The sequence below is a fragment of the Camelus dromedarius genome, chromosome 4, assembly GCF_036321535.1.
Source record: "Camelus dromedarius isolate mCamDro1 chromosome 4, mCamDro1.pat, whole genome shotgun sequence".
NCBI lineage: Eukaryota > Metazoa > Chordata > Mammalia > Artiodactyla > Camelidae > Camelus > Camelus dromedarius.
In genome coordinates this window covers 94,324,535-94,351,014 of record NC_087439.1, presented here as the reverse complement: position 1 = coordinate 94,351,014, position 26,480 = coordinate 94,324,535, and the positions used below count along the sequence as shown (strand labels likewise).

The window sequence follows — 26,480 nt, the reverse complement described above, 5'->3', positions numbered from 1 at the left end:
ACCTTGACATCATTTTTTTTCCTTTAGTGGGTTACAGTGTATAGTTAACCAAAACGCGCCATATCTGAACACTTTCCCAGCTAACTTCCAGGATTAGCTTCTAATGATGAGAAGATGAGCTTCGATCCACTGAGAAAGAAAATGCTCGTGCTCATGTTGAATTAAGATCTCGGCTTCTAATCAGCACATAAAGTCGTCTTCTTAAGAAAAGTGACAGAGTGTAACAAAATTAAAGAGGACTTAATTTGCTCTTAAAATGCTAAGCTGGCTTCGTGAAATTCCCTGAGACGCACCTAAGTGGCAACTGACCTGCTCTGGGAAGGTCTGCACTCAGCAGTGGCCTCAAGACCTTCAGGTGCTACCGTCAGGAGACAAAACTAGCGCCTTTTCTTCAACAGGGGTGAACGGTGACACAGTTACACATGAAAAACGAGTCTGTAATCACCAGTGCACCCAGAAAACACTCTCCAAAAGATAGGAGGTCCTAGCCTCACCAGTGCCCATTTCATACATAAAACCCCACATAAACTGCAAGAAAAACACACGCTAAACTTACTCCACAGAAGTACTGAGTTCAAGGCCGGGTTTTAGGGTCGATGGATAAGAACACAGGGATCTGTACTGTATGTGCGTTATTTGAGTTGAAAAAAACTATTTCTTTTCTAAGTCTCTCAGGGAGAAAGTGGTGTTTTACAGAGTGTGCGGGACATGCCAACTTCCCAGAAAAAAGCGTCGGGACAGCAATGAGCCAGTCCCTTCGGGGAGGAGACCTGGCTGCAGGGCGTGTGTCTGGCTGCAGCGGGTTCACGACTGAATTTGATCAGTGTGGTGCCCACACAGCGCAGTCCTCCCAGGAGTGCCAGGTCAGGTGCCACAGAGAACAGTGAGGAAGTTGGGGGGGGGGGAGAAAGCTGGTGCCTGGGACTCACGCCGCCCCGCCTGGCAGCAGCGCTGGGTGGCTGGGGGGTGACTCGGGGCTCCGGGCTGAGGTCCCTGTGTCAACATCTCCCTCTCAGGGCGGCCGCGAGGAGCAACGGAGACAACACACCAAGAGGGGCAGAAAGTCTGTGCCTCAGCGCACACAGGGGTCCTCCCCTTACCCTGTGAGGCCGGGACCATTCAAATACGCGGACCAATTGGAAAGAAAGTCTCCACCAGCAAGAAGGACCCGCGCAAGGGAAATACTGGGTGATCTTGCAATTCGAATGTTTTTCTAATGAACTTCTGCGTTAGTCCTGGAGACCCTCCACTCTCCTTTTCTTCCCCACCCCCTTTTTTTTCTGACAGCAAAGTAAAAGAAGAGCTGGAAACAGAGCAGCTGTCCCGAGGCTGTGCTTCAATTCAAATCCAGCCTTTCTGGCCCCTCCTACTCATACACACACTGACTTCATTCTTAGGAAGCGGAATCGTTAGAAAAAATAAGCAATTTAAGGACATACTGAACTGAAGGCAAGAGATAGTATAAATGGAGTGCAATCTGTTATGAGATAGCTTTCTGTAATTTTTGGTGAAGTTCAGTAATTTCATGACATCCAGCCAGTCAGGTCAGCGTGGCTCTCATGACATCACCCACCTCTGTGTCCCTTCTTTCTGATGCTTAAATGCCGCATCCAAGAGGGACAGGAAGATGCTATGAGCTCCCTCCCCAAAGGCCAAGAGCCTCCAAGGATAAGAAACAGGTGAAATGCCTGTTTCCAAAAAAACTCTGTCACAGCCGCTGGTGACCCCCTCACGGGGGGGGGGGGGCACTATCTGTGAGCACAGTCTTTTCACGTCTCTTTGACCACACAATTAGAATTTGAAGCAGTCTTAAGGTTTACAGTAGCTCTCACGCACGCAGGAGGCTTGAGGAGAGACATCCCAACAGAAGGCACTACCAGAATTAAAAGGGTAGCCCAGAACCCGCCATCTGAGTGGCCTTGGAACTCTTCAGGTAGCAAGAAGGCAGGTTTTTAATACTTATTCTGGAGATTGCACTGGAAAAGCTGGAGCAGCTTAGAAGGTCTCAGAATTACATCATCTTGAACAATAAACCAACCATTTTCACAGAGGTCGACATAACAATAAACCACAAACCATACGCAGTACCCTGTGTGCAGTATCTTGACGTGGACACTACAGGAGCTGGAGGCACAGCATAAAGCCGCAGTCCTCACACAAGTGTACAATCGAGAGGAAGAAATACGGATGAATTATCTTAAGAGAGAATGGAGAGATGTCTGAAAGCTGTAGAAATACAATTCAGAGTGATTTCTGGAATTATCATATTTTATAAGTCCATCATTAAAGGCATTATGCGTGTGCATATGTACACACACACACACATTCTCCACGACTGGCCACGCAGGGGATCTAGCAGAATCATCAAACAGGGTCTCAATGATGTATAAACTCAGTGACGTGTCTCTTCTCCTACTTTTAACTAGTGGTAGAGCTATATTTTCTGATAAACTCAACTTGGATGAAAATGCTAAAGAAAACGGTGCAAAGATCAACCTCTCTAAGTGGTTCCCAATTTTTAAAAAATATGCACGCCCCTTTCGATGACCATGATTCAGTGGCATCCTAAAATGCCTCTGCTTCCCGTTCAGCACAATGTCAGCACACAGTCACTTCTGTCTGTGCAGAGGACACCTGGACTCCAGACCCTTGGCATCTCCAGAAGTCTGTTACCCATAGGCTGGGAGCCACAGCTCCACCTTCTTTCCTCCCTCCAGATAAACTGGGTTTTATGATGGATAGAAAGTCCCAAATGGGCAGCCTGAGAGCCGGCAGGGTTTGGCTCTCCCTCCAGCTCCAGCTGCCATCACTGACTTGGTGGCTCGTAGGAACACCACCATCTCTCTAATCAAGATGGCTGGCACTCAAATTAAGGGGTAAAATTTTTTTAAATAAAATTTATTTTATTTAAAATAAACAAATAAAAAAAAAGGATAGAAAGGAGGTAAAAGAAAAATGTCCACCCGGTGACTACACCCAGAATGATGTTAGAAACTGAGTGAAGCATAACTTTAAAACATGAGCAGTCGGACGCCAGACACCTGGCCCTCTCCAGGCATCGAGCTGCCGTGACGGGGGGGTCCGGCGTCATTCCTGCAGGAGAGGTGGGCAGCGAAGGTGTCCTCACCTCCGGGGCAGAGGCCGGGCGCCGCGCAGCCAGCAGGAGCTCCGAGGGGTTAAGTGCGGATGAGTAAGTGACGATGGCTGCTACTAATCGTTTATTGAATAATGAAGGCGACACAACTGATAAGAGGTTTCAATCTTGAGAAAGATGATTCACTGCTTTTCAGTTTACTGGCACTGCCATTTGCGTGACAAACGGCTGGGAAGCCCCCAGTTAATCTCCGCACACCCCCAGCCCGCAGAGGCAGCCCCAGCCCGAGCGTCCAGGTAATCAGGAATGGCTAATGCCACGGCGGCGTGCGGCCGGGAGGGCTCAACGCTGGTGTTTTATCAAGGCTGATCTCCGAATTAATTTGCACAATGGATTTTTTTTTTCCGGTGATGGGCAAGGGAGAGGAGAGACGGGAAAGAAAGGCACAATCGGAGAGAGCACGGCGCTACCGCGGAGAAATGGAATTGTCAGGACGATCAAAGCACAAACGACTTCCGATTGGCTCCGGATGCCTTATAGATTTTCTTGACGGCCAAGTCTGATCTGCGGCATCAGAGTGTCCTATCAAGGCTGTTTGTCACCCGGAGTGCGGGGCTGTGTGTGCAAAATCTGCCTCCCTGAAGATGTTTATTCTTCAGGTAGACTTTCTTCTTTTTCACTATGGGGGGGTGGTGAGTAGGTTGGCTTTAAGTACATTAAAGAGTTTATTTATAAACAACACCCAAAATAACGCATTTATTTCTATGGTGTCATATGTTATGTCTTATTCTAATTTTGGTAACAATCACATCAATTCAATGTGCTCTTCCCTGGGAGAAATTCTCATAACATGGAAACTGGAACTTCAGACTGCTCTGAGCCCTGGTCCCCGTGTCATCAGACTGGGGAAAAAAAATTAGGATTAAATAAAATAATGCACAGTGTGTAATAAGTATACACTTTGGCAGAGAGAAAATAATAAATATTATCTATGATGACCATGACAATAAAGATCTACTTCTCAACTTTCAAAACAGAAGGGAACACAAGCCTCTACTTAAATTATCGTCGAATCCATTGGTAAATTCAAAATGAACGTAAGTATAAGCAATACAGGACTTCAGTTATACGTACAGAAATGAATCTGAGGTGCACTCTATAAATCACATCACCTCCATCCACTTATTCTACAGCATGAAAAAGTCAGGGAACACTTCTGAACGTAACTAGGAATTTCAGGGACGCATTAACACACAGACAGGAAAAAAATGCTAAACGCAGTGGATTCAAACAAAGATAGGCACTTTCATTATGATGTTTGCAGAGATGAGAAAATGAAACTACACGGTTATTCAGAAGGACACATGTGGAAAGTGTGTCACTCAGCTGCAGGTGGTACGGAAAGGGTGCCTAACTCCAGCACGAGTGCTGGGGCGATTAGAGGCTGGGAGCCATGTCTAGCTGGGGACCCGGGGAAGTGTCTGCACTAGGGCGGTCCCGAGAGCCCTGCCCTGAGGACCATCAGACTTTCCTTCCAAGGCTAAATAAGTCAAAGGAGATTTTCTTCCTTTTCTTTCTTTAAATGGAGGGCTTCTCGGAGCCTTCAATTTGCTAACTCCAGGAGGGAGCTAAACACTCTGAGAAGTTTTCTTCTTCCAGAGGATCTTGTTGGATTCATGTTCGATAACACAAACTTCTTCAAAACACTGGTGTATCTCACATAAAATAATCCTGGCACAAAAGAAACACTTTGGAAACCAATGAGGACCTCCACGTGGGCCCTGGGAGAGGCTGTCCTTCCACCAGGCACCACCACGCGCACGCACGGTGCCGGGCTTCCTGGGACACAGACAAGTAGGAGGTGGGCCTCCTGGCTTCTCCGGCTTTCAGTCGAGTTGGAGGGGCGAGACTAACCCACGTGATGTGTTTCCAGCGAACGTGTCGTGCGCATACTGCAAGGCTGCCTGGCGGCAGAGAGTAATCGTCAACCCAGCTGCGTAGGCCAACACGAGCAGAGGAGGAGACCACTGTGCCTCCCGGCCCTTCCCCCCAAAGCGTCAGAGCTGCGGGCGTTCTGCACACCCTGGTGTCAGTGCCGAGAGACAAGGACTCCACGTAGGCATGCGAGCCTCTGAGACACAGAGTCTTCCTTCAGGCTTCATCTGCAGGCTCTACCCACGAAAATCCATGCCTTAAAATTAAGCAGTTTTTCTTCACCTTTGATGCTAACTTTTGCCACTACTTTACCAGGGAATCTTCCGACATGGACAGTGGTCATGACAGCGCAGACGTTTCTAAGTTTGCCTCTGTGGCTGGAGGGGCTCCCCAGTCCTGGAGGAGGAGGAGGATGGTGTGTGGTTTGCACTGGAGATCCACCCCCAGAGGCTGGAAGAGCCCAAGGGTGGGACCCACATCCGTGTGGAATCGGCTCTTGTCAGCCCCGAAGTGCAAGGGGAGTGTCCACTCTCCCCGGCGCCTGCCTGCACTCACTCGCCCAGCGGTGGGCAGGAGGTTCGCGGGTGGGGCGCCCTGGGTGAGTGGCAGAATCCGCGTCAGCATTTTGTCCCTGCTCTTTAATGGGTCATCACTGACTGTTCAGGTCTACCCACCTTTTGAAAAGCACAATGTAACAAGTGACCCTGTAAGTCAGGACGTAGCATCCCTCGCTTTGTTAGGTGAGCCAGTGTGATCTCCAAGTATCCTGCAAGTGATCTGGCTCCTAAGAGCAAGATTTTAATGTATTACCCACCGAATCCCAAGGAAGGAGCTCGGGCAGGCTCTGTCCTACGCGCTGGAAACGCACGCGCTCGCTGAACCCTGACAACAGCCCTTCGGAGGGAGAGGGCATCCTTGTCCCAGCCTACAGCGGAGAGCCCGAGGCAGCAGAGCACAGGAGCGTGCCCGGGCCACCTCGCCAGTAAGAGGTGGGGCTGGAATTCAGCCCAAGAGGCTCGGCTCCTCGGCCCGAGTTCCCAGCCAGCCCCCACCTGCCTGGGGTCGTTACGTTCTCATCGCAGCCCTTGCCGGTGTGCGGCCTCCTGCCTGCCTGGATGGACCGTGCTCCGTGGGAAGCGAAGACGCCAGGCGAGCAGTCTCGCTGGCAACTGAGGGAGAAGGGAGGCGGGTGGGCACTTGCGACGCTGGCTCTTTCCCGTTCACGGACAGCGAGACTCAGAGCCTTTTTAAAAGTATGAATCTGGGGAGAGTCTCTATACTTTTTATCCCCCCAGCTCACAATTCAAGAAGATATTACAGGAGACAATCAGAGGTAAGAGGAACATTTTCCAAAGTCGGAGTGATGAGTAGAAATAAAACCTTGACAAGAAATATTTCAGCAAAAGAGAAATTTCTTCTTCATTAGAATAAGGAATTGCAGTGAAATGCCTTAATTACCCATGAAGCCAGGTAACCGTATGTGACTGCCTTTGCTTTAGAGCGCCAGGGGGAACACCCAGCATTCAGTGCTCTGGGTTTTCCCCCAGCTGTTGGACTATTCCCAGTGCCAAGTGCCAACCTCAGTAAGTAACCCTGTGCAGAACAAAACTGTTTAAGGGCTTTTAAGTATTTCATCTACTTTATTTTAAACTGTTAAAGTCATGCATGTAAAAATGGGTCCATTTTTTCTTGAGCATCCCTCTTTATGTGGTGGTTTTCTGGACCACTTTAAAAAAAGGCACATCTTCTGATTCATGGTGCTACTCGGACAGAATACATCCTGTAAACGCGGGAATCTAATTGTATGTGGGGAACAAGCTGGAAGATACTGAAATATTTTTATCCTGGATCCTCTCCTAACAATTCTTAAAAACTAAAGTAAGTATTAAAAATTATTTTAAATTTAAATTAAAATACTTCCCCAGGTGTTTTAACCAGCAAATAATTACAACATGGACATCAAGGTAAAAGCCACTTGTTTGAAACGAGGCAGCAGAACAGAAACACGCATGGAGACGATGAGACTGACCAGGGACAAGCGCGAGTTTAACGAGGCCGCCGCAACTGCAGAGAGAGCACGAGTCCTCTGCCGGGAGCACGCGGACCCCAGGGGGCCACCCGCCGCCCCCCAGCGGCCCCCCCCGGGGTCCTCCGCTCCCAGCCTCCTCAGTGAGCCTCCTTGGGTCCTGCCCCCTAGTGAGTTCCCCGTGGTCCCAAGTCTGCTTCCTCATTTCCTCCCAGGGCACTGATCACAACCTGACCTGTCGTGTATTTATCTACTGTCTGTGCCACGTGTCCATTAGGGCAACAGCAACGCTGGGGTTCACATGCTCTTCTAGAACTTTGCCACAGACGGAGAAGCCAATTATGGCCCAAGGGAGGCTGGCAGAGAAGAGAAAGAATGGTTTCTGGTCTTTGAGATTCCGTTTACCCACTGGGCTGCTCATTACTGGGAAGTTACAGAAGAAAACGCAGTTGTTCCCGAGGTGATGGAAAAGCTGACCTCTGTGGGCAAAAGGGACCAGGGAGAGGCGTCCATGTGCCTTGCCTGTGGGACTGCGGCTCAGGGCGAGGGGCCAGGCTCGCTGGAGAATGCCGACCTTCGAGTTCGGAGATGGGTTCCCGATTGGGCGGAGCACGTGATGCTGGGAGGTTCCGGAGTCTCTAGACGGCCTGCGGCTGATCCGTGGGGGCAGGGAGGGGGATCGACTGTCACCCACCCACCAATGAAAGGGAGTCTTAACAAAGACATGTTTAGGATGTTTAAAAAAGAAAAATAGAAGCAGTTTAAAAACACATGAAAGTTGTATGTTTCTGTAATTAAGACGGAGCCAAAAAGTAGATTCACTCAATTATAGGAAATTCTTCCATTTTGTACTTTAGATGAGGGAAGAAGGGAAGGCACACAGTGAAGTAAAAAAAGAGGGCATTTGGCAGTTCTTTCAAAAGCGACACGTCCTCCTGGGTATGAACTGGAAAAACCCTGAAGACAAGAACTCAAAGAGATTCGCACGCCAGCGTTTACTGCAGCACCGCACAAGAGCCGAAAGGTGGGACCAGTTCAGGTGTCCGCTGATAGAGGGATGGCTAAACACAATGTGGGCGTCCCCACAATGGAGTATTACTCAGCCATGAAAAGGAATGGTGGGCAGACACAGGCTACAGCATGGATGAACCTTCAAAACATGATGCTAAGGCACCAATGGTGCAGGACTCCATGTGTATGGAGTGTCTAGAACAGGCATGTCTGTAGAGACAGAGAGGAGACTAGAGGTCACCAGGGCTTGGGGGAGGAGGAAATGAGGGGTTACTGCTCAGTGGCTGTTGGGCTTCTGTTTGGAGAAACAAAGTTTTGGGAATAGCTAGGGGCAATGGTTGCCCAAAACTGGGGATGTAATCATGTCGATGACTTGTATACTTGAAAACGGCGAATTTTATGTCATTTTTTACCCCCACAATTAAAAGAAAGTTTAAAAATTAAAAAAAAAAATAAGAAAGTAAGGGAGAAAAAGAAGATGGCAGTGTGTATGGGAAAAAAGGAAGAGAGAAAGTAAGACAAGGGAGAGAAAGGCAAGAAAAATCTTGCATGGAGGAAGGAGGAGAAAGAAAGAGAAAGAACAAAATGACGGCACTGGAGGAAGAGCCAGAAGCAAAGGATGGAGGAAAGGGAGAGGTCCAGGGAGCAGCGCAGCCTGACCGCCCCTCCTGGTCCCTCCACGACATCGGAGCTCCTGCTTCAGATTCCACGTGCCTGCCCCCTGGGGTCACGCTGTGCCCCGGCATCCCAGGCCACCTGAGTCCCCAGAGCAGCCTTCCCTCCCAGCTTCCTTCCGTGGTGGTCCCTACACACAGACCCCAGCACTACGGAGCGTGACGTCACGTGTCATGCGGTGTACTCGTCCACCTTGACCACGTGGAGGAGTAATGTGGAATGCTTTGGGGGCTGGAAAAAAAAGTTCCACCAAGAACTAGACTTCGCCTATTAATTAATGACTTTCTAATCCTCCCTAAGAATTCTACAAGCAAAGAAACCTGGGGGAAGAAAAAAAGCTCCCTCAGGTGAACTAAACTGATTTGTTGTGATCAGAAACAGAAGGGAACAAGTGATGGATGATAACAACATATTAACCCCCAAAATGTCCAAAAAGAAAAAAAAACCAAAAACGATGATCTACCGTCAGCATCCTGGACCCATTCCTGGTCTGAAGGAGAAGGTGGCCCGGGGTGGCTCTGTTCTGCCCCTCCATGAGGGCACGTGTCAAGGGCGCTTCTATGCTGTTCAAAGAGAAACGGGGCCAGACCACGTCTCTGATCCCTCCCATCTGGTAGAACAGGAGGAAGGATGCAAACACTGGTCTCTAGTGTTCACGGAGAACCAATGACAACACCAGGTTTCATGCCCTGTCTACAAGCTGTTCAAGAAGAGGTCCCGGACCACCCACCACAATGGCGGCTCCTGACAATACGGGCGCAGAACCAGGTCACAGCTGGCAGGTGGGCCCCTCCCTCCTCCCGGCCTGCTGCAGGAGGCTGACCTTCCCACGCTGGGAAGAAACACTAACATTTGGGGTGGGGGAGAAATTCAAGAAAATCGCTGACTTAAACAGTTTACATTAATTAATGAATCAGCCTTTTCAGGGTAATTACATGTTAATTAAGGTAGGCATTTTGCATTCAGCGATGAAACTGTATTTTCAGGTTATCAGCTCTTTCTCTTTAAATGTGAGCACCAGACTCACTTATTCAGGTAAAATCACCAGGCTGTAAACAGAGCGTCACCATGTTTACCAGCTTTCTGAAGTGACTGCCCTAAACTCGAACGGTTGGCCATCTATGAACTTGGTATTTCCCAATTCTTGTACACATACATTCTGTCAGCCTTTTGAAATACAGGCCAGGGGTAAAATTCTAATAGCTTGAATATTAACATTAAAATTAAGAAATATCCTTCTGACAGCCTACTGTATGATTCTTTGTTTTACAGGAATTTAATCTTTAGGAAAAGTCCTGGAAGAGCCAAGATCTGGAGTGAGGGAAGACTCCTGAAAAGACACACACGACCTTTCAAAGGGAGGGGCGGCCACTGTGGAGACATAAGAGGCAGAGGCTTCTGGGAGGGTCACCAGAGGACACATGGGGAGGGTTTAATGCGGTGCTGACCTGTAGCAGGGGGTCAATAATTGGGTGCAATTATTATTGCTAACAGATGGTCAACTTTGTTAGTTGCGTGATTTTCTGTTGCGTGATTTTCTCTTTTTAAGACGCATCACTCAATCTACATTTTGATAGAAGATGCTTTATTTTCATGAAACTGAGAAAAAGAAAAAAACCCTCTATGTGTGTATGTGTGTGTGTGCGTGTGCAGTACGTGAAGTTAAAGATTCTGGCAGGTTCTCCCTGGGCGGCTTAGTAACCGGGCCTACACTGTGTCTCACGTCTGCAGAGAGCGAGCTGAAGAGGGAAATCGTTCCCACCTGCGGGAAGCAAGCACGAGCCAAATGAAAACCAAGTCAAAGAAAAAAGCTACCGACTTATTCAATGAAGAAGTCGACTCAGGTTGCTGAGGTGCAGTTGTGCAATGTGAGGGCTCCGGCCCTGGTGTCACCCCCGTGACGGAGGACACCGGGCACCTTGGTGGGTTCAAGATAGGTTTCTGGAAGCACCCCGCACTGATCACTTGCTCTGGCGTATCCAGTTCCTCCCCTTGCACGCAAAACGGTGGGAAGAACGGTGACATTCGCCTAGCTGACGACTCTGAGACAAGACTCTGAATTAAGAGCACAGAACACGAGGAAGAAAACCCTCGGTTTATAACATTTTCTCTTACACACATCAATGTTGGCTGAACTGTGTCAGCTTCGTAATGAGCAGTGTTAACAGGATCATTCTGGTAGGAACGTGTCCCATCCTTTCCAACACCTCTAGGCCTCGAGATCACCGAGGAGAGGCACATGACTGGGTCCACCGTGAAGTGACAATCCTGCTGGACGCAGGCAGCAAAGTGCACCAAACCCCGCCAGGAGGTAACGCATCACCCTTTCCTACAGACGAAAACACCTCCAGCTAATTAATGCTTTTTGCCGAGATGGAAACTGACCAACACTGACCTGTCTCCCCGAAGCGTGGAGCCTCACCTGGACACCGGAGCACAGCGGCCCTGCAACTGAACCCGTCCTCCAGGCTCAACACGTGTGCTCGGCGGCAAAGGCGACGACATAGCTCAAACGTTATCCAACGTTCTCTCATTAAAGAGAAATTAGACGGAAACAAGGGAAGCCTAAAAATTGACTAGGAGTTCAGATGCTCTCAATGGCTAATGTGTCCATTTTTCACCTGCAGCCCTCTCCAAATGCAGTTTTGCTATTAAGCAAAACCCAAAGAAAGGTAATCAATTCCAACTAAAAAGCACTTATCCTGGGAGGACAGTGTGCACGGCACTTCAAACCCCTGGCCGCCTGCCAGAAGCCAGACAACAGCCATCAATGTTTCCGACTCGGCGCGGAGCACGGGGGCCATGCGTAATTGACTAGAAGATGGGCTAGAACTGTGTCCAATCAGCGTGTGATCAGAAACGCGTGGAATATTCAGCACCACTTGATTACACGGAGGCTCGTCCTTTCACTCTCCTCATGAAATCTCTTCAAGGTCCAGAGTACTGTAATAAGATCATTACTGTCAAGCAGTACGAATCGCAGGCAATGAGTCTTGGGAAAGGAAGTCATACTTCACAAGCTCCCCTGGTCTCTCTCTCTCTCTCTCTCTCTTTTTTTTTTTGTATTTTACTGCATGCAGAGGCAGCAAGGCGACGAGGTGGCAGATAATGATCACATCGCTGTGTGGTAACTAGAAAGGCACTTTTAAGAAAAAGCAGAGAGACATCAGCTTAAGAGAAACTAAAACATTTTCCCGTTGCTTTTTTTCCTCCTTAAAAAAAATTAAATGGAATTAAACTGTGTGCAGTAGTCGCTTTCATGAACTCTGATATAATGTCATTGAATTTAACCCATTTGAGAGATTTTCATATGGCAGCAAAGCCCATTACCCCACAGACAAATGGCCAATTTTCTCCATGTCCTGGGTACAAAGGAAGCCTTGTTAGGTTGTGTGTGTGTGTCAGCGGCGATGCCTGAAGTTTCCACCATACCTGCTTCTTTCATTGGCGATAACACCCTGGGCTTAATACCTGGTGCCCGTTCTACGTCTGAGCTGAGAAAGGGGTGGGGTTGAAAGGCGCGTTAGCAAAGGTTCCGAAATAAACACACAGAGCTGATCTCAAGCCACACCTGCTCCGGAGCATTAATGGCACATCTCAATAAAATGAGAGCGCGGCCGTCAGACCCACTGGCAAGCTGAGGCAGACATCTGATGAATACTTAAATCGGCAGAGCAGGGCTTCAACGAATGATGGGGGGCTTCATAGCTCCCCTCCTCCCTCCGACGGTCCTTAAAAATGCTCCCTCCCCTTGTCCAAAAACCCACAAAGGATATCATCCTCAGAACTAACATAAAAACTGGGCTGCTGGCATCTGAGTTAAATATCCCTAAGTTCAAAAAAGTTAAGTGATGTCCCCTTGTCACACAGACAGAGTTCTCTAATCCTGTGTGTTCTAATTGTCTGCAGAAGAGCTGAAATAGCCATCCTCGTCCTTCACTGAAACGTACCAGTGTGTGTGAGCACGTGCACACATGCACACGTGCACGCACGCACACACACACAAACACACACACCAGAAAAGCAACACTGTTTGCAAGGAAGCCATGTCACAACAGGGCTTCTGAGAAAAGAGGCTGAGATCAAAACTAGTCACAGAATCACTGCTTCCAAGTTCTCAAGGGCAATGGTGGGGGGTGGCAGGCTTGTCCCCGCGGAGCTGTGATAAGGCGAAAAGGACAACATGGAGGGAGAAGTGGGGCCAGAGCCACAGCCTGCAGAAGGCTCCTCCTGCCGCCCAAGCCGCTGAAGCCCCTTCCAGGAGGACGGCAAAGGTGACAGGCGAAGCGTGCAGACCTCCCAGTCCTACAGGTGTGATGTGGACCCCAAATTCACACTCACCTGCCCATCTCCCTCAAACTACTTAATTTCACTGAACCTCGGTCCTCATTTGTGAAAATGGAGGTGAGCACCTGCCTGCCAACACCACTGGTTGTTTGAAGGATGCAAGGGGTAACATACCTTTCTTCCTTTTCTTTTTTTTCTTTTGGGGGGGGGTTCCTTTATTTAAACAGAGGTACTGGGGGTTGAACTCAGGCCCTTGTGCATCCTGAGCGCATGCTGTACCACTGAGCTGGACCGTCCCCGCAAGGTAACACGTGTTTGAGAGCAGGCACCGAATCGCAGCTTCTTGCCTTGATGCTTAAAGATGTGTTCTAACAAGGGGGCCAAGACCCTGGGGAGAGCGGGGGGCGGTGCACAGAACAGGCATGACCTGCAGGGCTGTTTCTGACCTGAGGACCGGGTCCGGGAGTCCCACAGATACCAACAGTTACGAGGTTTTACAGACCGAATGTCCGTGTCCTCCCAAAGTTCACCTGTTGAAGCCCTAACCCCAAAGTGATGGTACTCGGACATGAGGGCTTTGGGAGACAGTCAGGGTCCAATGAAGCTGTGAGGGTGGGGCCCACAGGATGTGGTCAGCGGCCTTACAAGGAGAGGCGAGAGTCTCTGTGACCTGAGGCAAGGCCACGAGTACCGGCCGAGACGGCCGAGTCTGGGGCCAGGAGCCCAGCGGGCTGGGACCTTGCTCGTGGACCCCCCAGCCTCCAGAACCAGAAGAAATACCTTTCTGCTGTTCTAAGCCTCCCAGTCTGTGGTGTCTTGTGTCAGAGCTGAGCAAGACACAAAGTGCCCGTGAAGTTTTATTTTATAATTCCCACTTGCCAAACTGCCTTTACATAGACTGAGATTTGCACTCGGTCACCATCTTTTGTTTGTTTGTTTGTCTGACCTCTCTAGGAAGAGGAATGAGATAAAACACTGCCTAGTTTCACTCCTGTCGGGGCCGAGGGGAAAGATGCAGCGTACTCAGCTAGAGCTTCTGGATGGAAACCTCCCAGCTGCTTTTACCTCCTCAAGGCCCCTGGACGTCTGTGTGGAGCGTGCGAGGGCCTGGGGGCTGCACGAGGCGCAGACACGAGAGATTCAGACAGGTCATCACATCTGTCTTCCGAACATTTCAGTCTCACTTTGCATCCCGGTACCTTTGTGATGAAATACCGGCAGCAAGATGAAGGGACGGTTAGAACACAGCAGTCAGAGGCATGAGGGACACGCACGCAGACGCACGTGGCCCCGCCCCTCCTGGACCTTGTTCTGAACCGGTCACATCCCCCCTCGGGTGTCTCAACGTCATTGCTGAAGTCAGCGGTGTCCAAAGACTGATGGCTCTACCATTTTGCGCACATCAAGAGAATGACGTTGAGAGGTTATCTTGGAACCCCCTGAAATTCAGTCGATTTGGGGTCTCCCCACCCCGAATTCCAATCCCAAGGTGCCCAGAGGAAAGCGTGTCTCCTGAGTCCTGCCTCTGGGTGGCTCCTGCAGAAAAAACACCTCTCAGTTTAGGGCCAGCAGAAGGAACGGGGGTCTGCTGCACATCTGCACGGCTAGCAGGGAGCTTGAGAACAGAGTGCGTCTTTCAAGGGCGACTCCACTCTTTGGTAGGAAAGGAGACGAGGAGGCTGAGTGGGTCCTGCTGGGTCAGGAGTGTCCCCAGGCCCCCGGAGCTCCACGCCGTCTTACACCAAGCTTCCTCACGTGTTCACTTTTCATGTTCTTTCCTATTTGGGGAATAGCAATTTCATTTTCCATACGAAGTGTGAACGGCTCCCCCTCCTGTGTGGAGCCTTGGGACCCAAGATGCTCGGGGTGCCTTGGACTCCCTGTGCAGGCTGCTCGAGTAGTCACGGCTTGTCCAGAGATCTGCTTTCTCCACTGGACAGTGGGCATCCTGAGGGCAGGGGCCACCTCAGTCACTTTTACATCCAGGACCAGGCAGAGCTCTTGGCCTGCAGTAGATGATTAACACACTTTCATGGAACTGAATCTAACTCTCTTTAGTTTGCGTGTACTTAAAAAAAAAAAAAAAAAAGGACCAAAAAAATTCCTTCTCTTGTTGTCGGCTCATCATGATGGGAATCCTCTGTTCTGGCTTCTCCTGCTGTGATCAACTCATCTTTGTTTATTTCCGACCTGCAGACTTCCACAAAGGATCTGTGAGCGCTGACAGCTTGTGTGTGTTTGTGTCGGAAGGACTGAACCCTGCGGGAGGGCTTTCGAGTCAACTGTGCCCCATCTCTAATGTCAACGTCTAGGGTAAACCCAGATCTACTCAATTTGAGCAAGTTCCTTCTTGCGGAAGCTGGAGTTACAACCCAAGGACTGTCTTTGGAAAAACGATCTGGTTTGTGGGGAGGAGGCCAGTCCATCAGGACACACAGTGTCGCCCCTAACTTCCGGCTCAAGGGCGAAGAAACCCAGCCTACCTGGCTCCCTCGTCACGGTCCACGTTACTGCACTTTAGGGGTGCCATCCAGGAATACACTCCCGCTCGCTCTAATTAACCGCTCAGCTCAGCGATTCAGATGCACCAACCAACTAGCTCACCGACAAGGACGTTCAGTCAAGAAGTCCTGTTGTCATGAGGAATCAGCGTTGATTATGGAGTTTTTATGGAGAGGGTTAAGGAGACTTTTTACTTTCTTTCCTTTCACTGAAGGTAGCTGCCAAAATGGAAGCAAGGAGGCACTCACGTGTTCACCATCACATGCAACATGGAGGAGCCAGCATGGGGACGGGTGCCCGAGGAGAGAGGAGAGATGTGAGTATCACAGTGATCAGGCTGTTAAATCACGAAAGACACAAACTGCCCTCCCCATTTTGCCCACGACGTGCAAAATCCCCAAATGACCAACGATGCCCCAAACCGCACGACACTCGTCATGACCCAGTGGCCGCAGGTTAACCTGAGCTTCAGTGCACCTGTGGACTGCTTTCTTGTAAAAATGAGTATGCAGGGAAAAACTGTACAGTGCCCCTGCCTAATTCCCCATTTCCCCTCCAAAGCGTCTTCCAAAATAACAGGTAACTAACTGATTACAGCAACATTTGTTCTCTTAGTACCTAAGTGAAAGCAAACCTGTTCTGTCACTAATTCAGTCACTACCACTGCTGCTTTCAAAGTTGTTGTAAAGAGACGGCATTTAATGAAAGAGATGCTTCTGGCAGCGTTTTGTTAAATAAGAGAACCATTATGTACCAAACCTGCAGGATCTAAAGTTAACTTCCATAACACGTTCGCTTCCCCTGGCTTTACACCTCAGTGCCGTTTTGTCTTTCTTCTGGACTGCCCACGCCTCTTTTAAATATTCTCCTGGACTCTTAGGTACCGTCTCTGGTGCAGGTCTTATCTTCGTGTGAAGCTCTGAATGCCCTGCGGTGAGAGAGGAACTGAGTTTTATTCCTCTTCTCTCCCGTGGAGCCAAACACACAGTGCTTCCTCTCTGCTTGTTGCTTAATATTTGATGAAAGAATGAAACGATTCACAGTGTCAGGTTCTCCTTTGGAAGAATGAAGGAAAACAAAGCACCATCTGACCTCTGCAGCTTGGCGTTTAGTGAAATTTGCAAACACGCTGGAGGCCTCGCCTCCGATTGCTGAGTGGGTGCACCTGTGATGGGCAAGTCTTTTTTTTTTTTCCCCCCCTGTAATAGAGACAGGGCAGTTGTGACTCTTCCTCTACAAGGTAATATTTCAATATACAACCAGGATCAACCATACAGTGGTTCTGTAAAGACCCAGAATGAACGACCAAGGGATGGAAATGCGCAGCATAAAATAAATTCCCTTCTGAGAACTTCAGAACAAAGCACTATGAACCCAAGAGACAAAAAACAAAAAACCCCACAACAACAACAGCATTTCTGCAACCCTCTTGTCAAATAAGATTGTCAAATAACATTGGGTAAATCCAGACCAGCCCTGCATTTTTTAAAGAAAGACCTTTGCTACACAGCTTCTCGATATTATGATCCATATAAAAGTCAGCGTCTTTACATGGAATCTGAGAAATATCAAGGAAGCCACTCTGCCTGCCCCACTCCTAGATTCAAAAGCCGCTCCACACACCTCAAAGACTTGCTTTTTGCCTGGTGGAAAGAGTTTGAGGCAGAGAATCAAGAGAAAGTTCTGTCACCTACCAGCAACCTGACCCTGGACAAGGAAGCCATTTAACCTCTCTCCACTTCCGCCTTTTCACTGGGGAAACAGGGAAATTAACACTTGATGCAAACTTGCATGAATGTTACAGAACCAATGAGAACCACTAGATCCCGGACCACGGAGCCCACTGGTACACTTCAGCCACGGCAACCCCACTCCTGGACCCTGGAGGAGAAGATACCCAGAAAGGATCACGATTCAAAGGCAATGCCGAAAGGCGGCAAGTCATTAAAGATCTGCAGATCCCCACTCCCGGGACCTCTCCGCGCACATACCCTTCAACTTGGCTCTGGTCACGAATCCTGGGCCCCTGGTGCTGTCCCCCTCCCAGAGCCTGGATTCCACTGGTCCCATCAGTGCCGTACTTGCTGCAGGGGACCAGGAACCCTGCTTCTCAGGGCAGCCCCCACTCTTAACAAAGTTTTCCTTTAACATCTGAACCCAAATCCACCTCCGTGAAGCTTTCTCTGGCTGCTCCCAATGAAACCCACCAGGGCCATCCAGGACCAGTCGGGACCGTCTTCCCATTGCTCGGCCACAGGTAGGGTGCTCCCACATCACCATCCTTCTTCCCACGTCTGAATTTGCTTTTATTGGTCTATAATCATGGCAGAGATCAGCACACAGAGCTGAACATAGCCATTTTCTTAAATACAATCATTCTGAGCAAATCAAATCCAATTAAAAAAGAATGTCAGTGATAGTTTAATATCCAGTAGTCTATTAAATAGGAATGCAAGTAGTATTTGGGATAAAGAAGTTATTTTTTTTTAAAGCTTAAAACCGAGTTTGGGGGAGGGTAACAGCTCAGTGGTAGAGCACATGCTTAGCATACATGAGGTTTTGGATTCAATCCCCAGTCCCTCCATTTAAAAAATAATAATAAAGTTAAAAAAATAAAAAACTTAATACCAACTTCACATTTTTAATGGTAGAGGATGTTGGTTTCTAAGAACCTTCTTTCAAAGTTAAACTCAATGGTGAAATGTCGTACTTCTGACATTTTAAATTAACAGTCTCCTGGATAAAAATATCACAAAGCTGCAATAGTATTACAAAAAAGGGCCACAGAATTTGAAAAGCTCTCACATATTTTTAGAGATGGTGTACATGCAAAGGACAGATCTAAACCTGGAGGAGCCTCCTGGTAGGTGGCCAGGGGGCCGGATGCCCAGTGACGCAGAGTGTGCTGGAGAAAGGCCCTCTCGTGGTGGGCACAGCAGAATCCCACCTGCCCAAAGGCCCGCCTCCCGTCTCGGCCCTGCCAACAGCCAGGCACACACCCCCTCTCTGAGGCGCCTCTGCTTTAAATGACATATGATGTCACCATCAGGAAGTGGAAGCTCCCCCCCTAGCTGGCACCTCACACGTTCTCCACACTCACCTAAGAACGGCGCTGGAACACGCGACAAGTCGGACTCTTTACATGAAAACACTGGTTACATGTGAACCCAGCGACCAGCCTGGTCATCAGACGTCTCCTCTGTTAGTCACCGTATATGTGAGCCAATCAGGTCGCCGAGTCAGAGCTCGAAATATTTACAAAGGGATTCCTCAGTCACAGTTTCTGCTCCTAGAATTTACTAGACTCACTCCACTCACTTTACATTGTCAATATGAGAAAAACGACTGTTCTCCTTAATTAGGTTACAGCCTCTTCTGCCATCCTGGCAGGACCAGCCCTCTCCTGCAGGGAAGAGCCAGCGGGCAGCACCACAGCGCGAGGGCAGCGGGAAGGCCACGGGAGGAACGTCCCCGGTTCCGCCGGGTGCGCCGGGTGCCGCCACCTGCACGGGGAACTGCCGGCTTGTGACGCAGCACAGGTGCTGCTGCTTACATACGTTAGCCTTTCCCTCTGAAGAAGCACGCCACCAAGGGAAGAGATGCCCGGCACCAGAACCTCCGCGCCTGGGTGACAGCCTAGGACCACTGTGCGGGGCCCCATTTTCGGGCTTGGCTGGGGGCCAGCAAGGAAGTGCATTCGGGGAGCTCGGGCCCCTCCCTCAGCGGGGCCCAGGCCAGGCCCTCGGGGGCCACGGTGGACAGTGGCTTCCGGCCTAGCTGCACTGATGAAGGTCACGGACAGATGTGCTCGGGGGCCTGTAAGAGGCTCCGTGGAAGGCGTGAGCAGCACGCGGCTGTCCCTGGCTCACCGCCACTTGCCCTCCGCCCGCCCCGGACGCAGACCTGGGTGGCTGGCTGTCAGTGTCAGCAGCTCCCACACTCTTTGGCTTCTGGTCGGGCTGGTCAAGGAAGCGGCAGCAGGGACCAGAACAGGGAGGAGGGAGGTTAGATGCCTCCCCTGGGCTCCCTCACCCTCTGGGTCACCAGGGCTGCACATGTCCCTCTGTTGAAGGACACAGCTCCCGACGGGAGGCCTTCCCCAGACACCTCCCTCGCTGGCCACTCCTGTTACACCCCTGGGGTCCCACACCATCCCTGAAGCCCTCCCCACCCCTGCCTGCGCCCCTGCAAACAGTCCCCTTGGAGACTCCGATCAGTGACCCAGTTGGGGGCACCATGTTTTCCCCGATGGAATTAGCTGACTTTTGGTGGAATTTTGTTTTTCTTATACTCTAAAGAGATCTGAGTCTAGTCATCTGTTCCAAGGGGATATGTCAAAAACCACATCATCCAACTACCCTACAGACTTCATCTAGAGAACTTTTTGTATCTGCGATTGTAACTTTTCAGAATGAGGCCAAGCTAAAGGGAATACACTGGTAAGTCATAGTGCCTTGCAGGAAAGAGAAATGGAAATTTTTTTTATCATTAAAATTAAACAACCCTCTAAAAATACACAACTAGCTTTAATTTCAAGAACAGAATGCTTAGTTTTGATGGTTTCCACAATATTCTTTGATTAATAGTCATTAAGAATATTAAAAAACATTGTACACTATTGAACCTACACTGATCTCAACTGTAGGACGCATTCTGACTTCAGAGATGTTAGATGTGAAAAAAAAAATGTGTGCTTTGGATACAATGAATAGAGCCTGTCTCCCAAGAATGACTCATGTAGAGTTTGGTAGGTAACTCTCTTCTGGGGACAAATGATACATTTTCTTTTCTTTTACAGAGAACTTGTTTTATTTCCTTCTGGAAAGATGTCATGGCCATGGCATCTCAGAGACAATACTCTTACCTGCAAAGGGAGGGACACTTTCTTCTCTAACCCTCAGTGTTGAACTTCTGAGCACGTCACCCTACTGGTCATCACTCACGGGCGATGCTGTTGTGGTTTGTACTTTGGGGGCTTCTCTGGTGCTGGGAGTCTGTGTCTGCGTCACTGCCCCGGCAGGAAAGCCCTTAAATGATCGGGCCCACGGTTGCTTCGGGGTTGAGGACCTGACCCAGCCTCGTCCTAGGCTGTTGCTTGGCTCACAAGGCACAACCCCAGTAGCTCAGGAAGCGGACTGGAGACATCGCAGGCATCCAGGAAGCTCACAGTCACTGCGCACGCTTCCTTCAAACTCACTGGAGGGCTGGGACGCTGACGTGAGCCGGCAGCCCAATTAAGGATGCAACCACCACTGATTTACTTCCAGGCTGCATCTTATTCACGCAGTTTCCACTCTGTCAGTAGGTGGGTGGAATAATTAACAGGCATAACATGTGTGTAATGTAGTTATAATCGGGGGACCTGATAAGCAGTTTCTACCAAGCAGTGCCTTTGAAATAAGTCACTGGTTGGAAACACAGGACAAACATTCTAAGAAGTTTATCTAGGAAATGGGCATGAGACCCTCTCGTAAAGCAAAGCGTACTCTTCCCCTGGACACGCGGGGCGTATGGTTCCCACCCTGGTGCACGGCCAGCCTCCTTCCTGATCTCACCCCGTCCTCTGGCTGGTGGGGTGCGGCCACTGCTGAGTGGCCAGGTGCCTTTTGCTGAAGGTGTCTGAAGGAGTCTCATCAGTGCTGAGCACCCGGGGCCCCTGCTTTTCCGATGGGAAGGTCAGTGGTGCCGGAGGATGCTTTGGTCCACAGTCATTATTTTTCACCACTGCTGCTCTAACAGAATCACCCTCGTTTGCCCTAACAGGAGAAAATGGGTTTTTATTGGCTAAACTTGTTAGCAAGATGCTATGGGAGGCAAAATGGTTAAGAAACGTAGTGAAGAAGGGCTTTCAGACTCTTCCCTGCCCCTGGGAAAGCCCCCAGGAGCTGCTGGACACTCTGACCCTCGGTCTCCTCACCATCAATGAAAATGCCACCGACCGACTCCCAGGAGGACCGCAGATGACACAGCGCACACGCCCTAAGCTCTGGCCCTTCCTTGCTAATGCACACACCGCGCGTGCACGGGCTCGTCTCTGGACGTTGGGAGGGAACAAGTCCTTTCTTTAACCCCGCAACGTGCAGTTCTGAACAGTCAGACAATCAGGGTGCTCAGAAAACGTGTGGCAGAAAGAGAGAAAGAAAAAGATGTACGCGCCGAAGGCAGTTTGGCACATGCGGAATCCTTGTCGGAACCAGATTCTCTCGCTCTTGTTGGCCTCACAGATAACCATTCATGTTACACAGCAATGTTCTGAAATTTTAATTTGCCTTCGAAGTATTTAAGTTGTTTATCACAACTGTATTCATTTCACCTCCCATAATGTGTATGTGTGCATATGTGAGTGTGTATCTCAGCTCACATCCATGGAATAAAAAAAAAAATGTAAGTCCATCTGAAGGAGCCACTTCAGAAAGATCACGCCAGGCCACCCCTGAGCATAAAACCTGAGGACTCCACTAGTCAAACGAGAGTCAAGACTACGTGTGCCAACGGGAATGCTAACCGAGCTCACAAAACAGAAGGACTGACGGACACCGACAGAGGGGGCATTCATCCTCCCACGTTGCTGCAAGCCAGGGTCGGAGCAGCTGTCCTACTGGGATTCAGACTAGCCGCTCTCGGGGCAGACTCCTGCATTAGGAGGCCACGGTCCCCACGGGAGCATTACGACACAGCACAGCGCAGCTGCAGGAGACACCGTTCGCCCGGGTGCCGAGGTCGGGCCAGACCAAACGACTCAACCAGGCACACGAGGGGGACACCCGTGTCCCCAACGACCAGGCAACATCTGCCAGGAGGTAGGCCAGCTGATGTGGGTGAACCAGTGAGCGGCAGGGTCCTGGAGCCCCACCTTGTAAACAGGAGCCTGCGTGATGGTGCGCTGCTGGCTCTGAGGGGACAGATTTCACAAATTAGAAGAACAGAAAGTAACGTTCAGAAACGCGGACTCCAGCCCGCAGCCCCGGGAGGCCTTACCGTCGGCGGTGCCGGAGAGGCCGTCGGCTTTGAAGTTGCTGGTGCTTTTCTTCCTCCGGTGCTTCTTTCTGTTGGCGTGAGGGGAGGGGGGCGGGTCGAGCTTGGGGCTGGTGGTGCTGGAGATGCTGGGGCTGGAGCACACGGAGTCGCCCAGCCCCGTGTCTGCCACCGGACCGGAAAAGGCAAAAGAACGCAAAGGTTAACACTTACAAAGTGCACTTCGCCAGAACACTCCCGCAGAGCTCCTCCAGGGTCCTACCAAGCCCCGCAAGCAACACCTGGTCTGGAGGCCCAGGGCGCCCGCGTGAACGGGTCACGGCACCCCTTGCGCTAATGCGCCACCGGCCAATCGAAAGCAGCTCTCATTTCTGCATCGTCTTTATGCTACGGAGAATTTGAAGTTCTCTACTTTGCACGACCAGAGTTCTGGAAAAGGGAAGTGGGAAGCTCACGTCTTTTACTGGTTGATTTTTCTCTTCCCATAATTACCTTCATATATTAGGAATGAAAAAAAGACACTTAGGAACACACATGAAAGTGTCATCTTAAATGGGACTGTGTGTGTGTGTGCACGCGGGAAAGGCGTTGACGATTCTCTTTCTTCTACTCCCAACATTACGTGCAACCGCACGGCAGTTTATTCTGGTGGGAAACGGCACACCACCTCTCTCTCTCACCACGTCCAGCAAAAGTGTTTGGAGGTCCACGTGGCTGACCTACCAATTTTTGATTCACAGATGCGATACACATGCACAAATGTGGTAATTCACTGCAAGTGAAATTCTCCATTTACCACGCCTGTTTTTACTTTATCCGAAAGAACAAAATGCTGTTAGAAGACCTGAATTGAACGTGTAATTTAACAGAGTGAAAACGCACACCAAGAACGGGACGGAGAAACACCATCCAAACACCCCGAAGGCCTAAGAATTCTTTATTTCGTGATTCAGCATCTTTGTAACTCAAAAGACAGCAAGTTCTGTGCAATATGTTTCACTCACTGAAGGAGTGTGCTTTTGGGCACCTGCTGTGGGCCGGCCACTTTTTTAGCTGTTTGGGAGCCATCACTGAGAAACACAGGTGACGGCTCCTGTCTGAGCAGCACTGACACGGTACGGGGGCCACCACCCAGAGCTCATCGCAAGGTGGTGGGTGCTTGCTGTGCGAGGGGAAAGGATTGGATGGAGGGGTGGGGTGGGGTGGCCACTGTAAACAGGGTGGACAGGGCGGGTCTCACCGAGAAGGTGACATGTTAGCCAATATCTGAAGATGGGAAAGGCACGAGAAAGTGAACACGTGGGGGGGAAGGACATCGCCAGAACATGGCCCTACGACCAGGTGAGCATGCTTGGGGTGCTCTAGAGACAGAGACAGGACAGGTGACGATGGAGACTCACAGGAAAGGGCATCGGAGAGGGGGAGGGCTCTGCCTCGGGGGGGCTTGCTGGTCACTGTCAGGACCCCCAGCTTTTACTCTGGGGGAAATGGGGGGCCTCTGCAGGGTCTTGAGAAGAAGGATGGCATGATTCCAAATACAAAGATTGACTTGAGGTCAAACTGAATTTAAAATCTTTTAATTTTGTGAAGCTCTAGAACATTTTATCATTTATTGAAAAATGTTTTTTAAAAAACACTCTTTTGAGATGCACATCTGGTTTCAAGAATGCCCTCGGACGCAGCTCCCTGCTATCCTGAGACCAGCGACTCCTTGCCCATCTTTGCACGGTGGGAAGGTCAGCCTTCCTTCCATATTCCCATCCATGTGGAGGAAAGGATGGAGCTCCTCCTGGGAGAAGCTGCCTTGAGGAGCCTGGGACTCTACGTTGACTCTGGAACCACAAAGTAGTCATTTCTTCTGTTCTCTCTCCGACTGGCCGCCTGCTCTCCACTGAAGCCACACTCACCCTTAGTCTGGTCCTTACTCCCCAGGCCTGGATGGGGGCACAGCTAAGTGCAGAAGGGCTCTCTCCTGCTAGCTTTTCACCTTCGAAGCCGTCCCAGTCTTTTATAATATGAATTCTTACACGTCTTTAAAAAATACTAGGTCCCAATGAATATCAGACAAAAGCTGTAGACATACCTGAGAAAAAAAGGCTACTCTAGTTACTAAGTGAGCCCTCTTTCAGAGGGCTGAAGAGCTGAGGGATGTTGTTAAGGGGTCCAGGCTCATTTGCTGATCCTAAAGCAACCCTTTTAGTTGGGAGGGTATAGCTCAACTGGCAGAGCACGTGCTTAGCATGCACAAGGTCCCAGGTTCAATCCCCAGTACCTCCTCCAAGTGTAAATAAACAAGTAAACCTAATTACCTCCCCCACATAAAAACAACAAAAAAGCAAACCTTTTACGTGTGAGTCAACGTTCAAACCTTACAATGAATACTTTGTACATTTCAAATATTTTCTGCCCATGTTTCAAAAGTTGTCACCCTCAGACCCCATCCTCTCTGATTCTTAATGTTAAGAGCTCAGCCTATGCCAGCCATGGTGACAGGTCACAGGGAAACCACTGTCACAATGACTAATGACTGCACCTCCCTCTAGTCATGGAGGCAGACAGGACGTGCAGGCAGGACAGCGGCCTCTGCTGCAGCAGGGCTGGGGTTTTATCTTATTTTTCAGTTTGTTCAGTTTTTTAAAATTGAAGCATCATTGTTTTACAATGTTTTAGGTATACAGCAAAGAGATTCAGTTTATATATATATTTCATTTATATATATATAAAATATAAATGTTCCTTTCCAAATTCTTTTCCATTATAGGTTGTTACAAGATATTGGATACAGTCCCCTGTGCTATATAGTAGGTCCTTGTTGTTTACCTCTTTTATATACAGTAGTGTGTGTATGTTAATTCCGTAAATTCCTAATTTATCCCTGGCCCATCTCTTTTCCCTTTGGTAACCACAAGTTTCCTATGTCTGTGAGTCTATTTCTGTTCTGCAAATAAGTTCATTTTTATCATTTGTTAAGACTCCACATATAAGTGATATCATATATTTGTCTTTCCCTGTCTGGCTTACTTCACTTAGTATGATCAGCTCTAGGTCCACCCATGTTGCTGCAAATGGCATGATTTCATTTTTATGGCTGAGTAGTATTCCACTGTGTGTGTGTGTGTGTGTGTGTGTTGTGTGTGTAAAACGCTGGATTTCTTCTTCATCCAGTCATGTGTCAATGATAAAAGACATTGCGGCTGCTTCCACGTCTTGGCTGTTGTAAATAGTACTGCTGTGAACGTGGTGGCGGGGTGCGTGCTTCTTTTCAAATTAGAGTTTTTGTCTTTTCTGCATATATGCCCAGGAGTGGGACTGCTGGATCACAGGGTAACTCTATTTTCAGTTTTTAAGGAAGCTCCATCCTGTTCTCCACAGTGGCTGCACCAGTTTTCATTCCCACGGGTTGGTATTTTATTATTTCACTCTGTCCCTCAGTTGTCCCCTCAATTCAATGCACAACGTTCATCCCCAACTATGCGTTTTAACCCTTACATCATTCTACTGCTGTAACGTTCTCTCCCAAACTGACATTCCTCATCTCTGAACCCTACAGATCCTAGAGTTGAGGCTTCCTGTACTTGGCTGTCAGTTACCTGGATGTAACTGGCATGTCTGTTCCCCAGGCAGCTAAAGGTGCTCATTCCCTGCCCCCTCCGTTCAGAGCCATACAATGCTGAGCACACGGAGGATGCAGCAGTGTAGCATCAGCACCTGGATCCCTTCCATTCTCCAGCGGTTCTCTAGGCTGGGTACCAGTGTCGCTTTGTAAGATACTCAGAATATACGCAGAAGCTACACAGGCATAGCGGGCTCCCACTCACGTGTGGTGGCTCTATTTCTGGGTTCTCTGCTCTTCTCTAATCATCTTTCATCTCTCTGTGTCTTAACGGCACATGGTCCTGAACGATACAGCACAGCAAGTTCCCACGCTTTGTTATTCTTCACAACTGTCTTAGCTCTTCTTGGCTATTCTGAGCC

General features: G+C 49.4%; 1 protein-coding gene across 9 annotated transcripts in view; it reads right to left on the bottom strand.

The window, feature by feature from the left end:
* AGAP1 (ArfGAP with GTPase domain, ankyrin repeat and PH domain 1) overlaps positions 1–26,480 on the bottom strand; it is a 520,758-nt gene that overhangs the window by 99,744 nt on the left and 394,534 nt on the right. For 6 of the 9 annotated variants that reach the window (XM_031452456.2, XM_064485288.1, XM_064485289.1 and 3 more), the window contains one exon: positions 22,509–22,670. The exons of the other annotated variants lie outside the window; for them this stretch is intronic. In XM_031452456.2, coding sequence (XP_031308316.2) covers positions 22,509–22,670 — 162 coding nt within the window. The remainder of the gene's footprint in view (positions 1–22,508; positions 22,671–26,480) is intronic. 9 annotated transcript variants of the gene reach the window in all.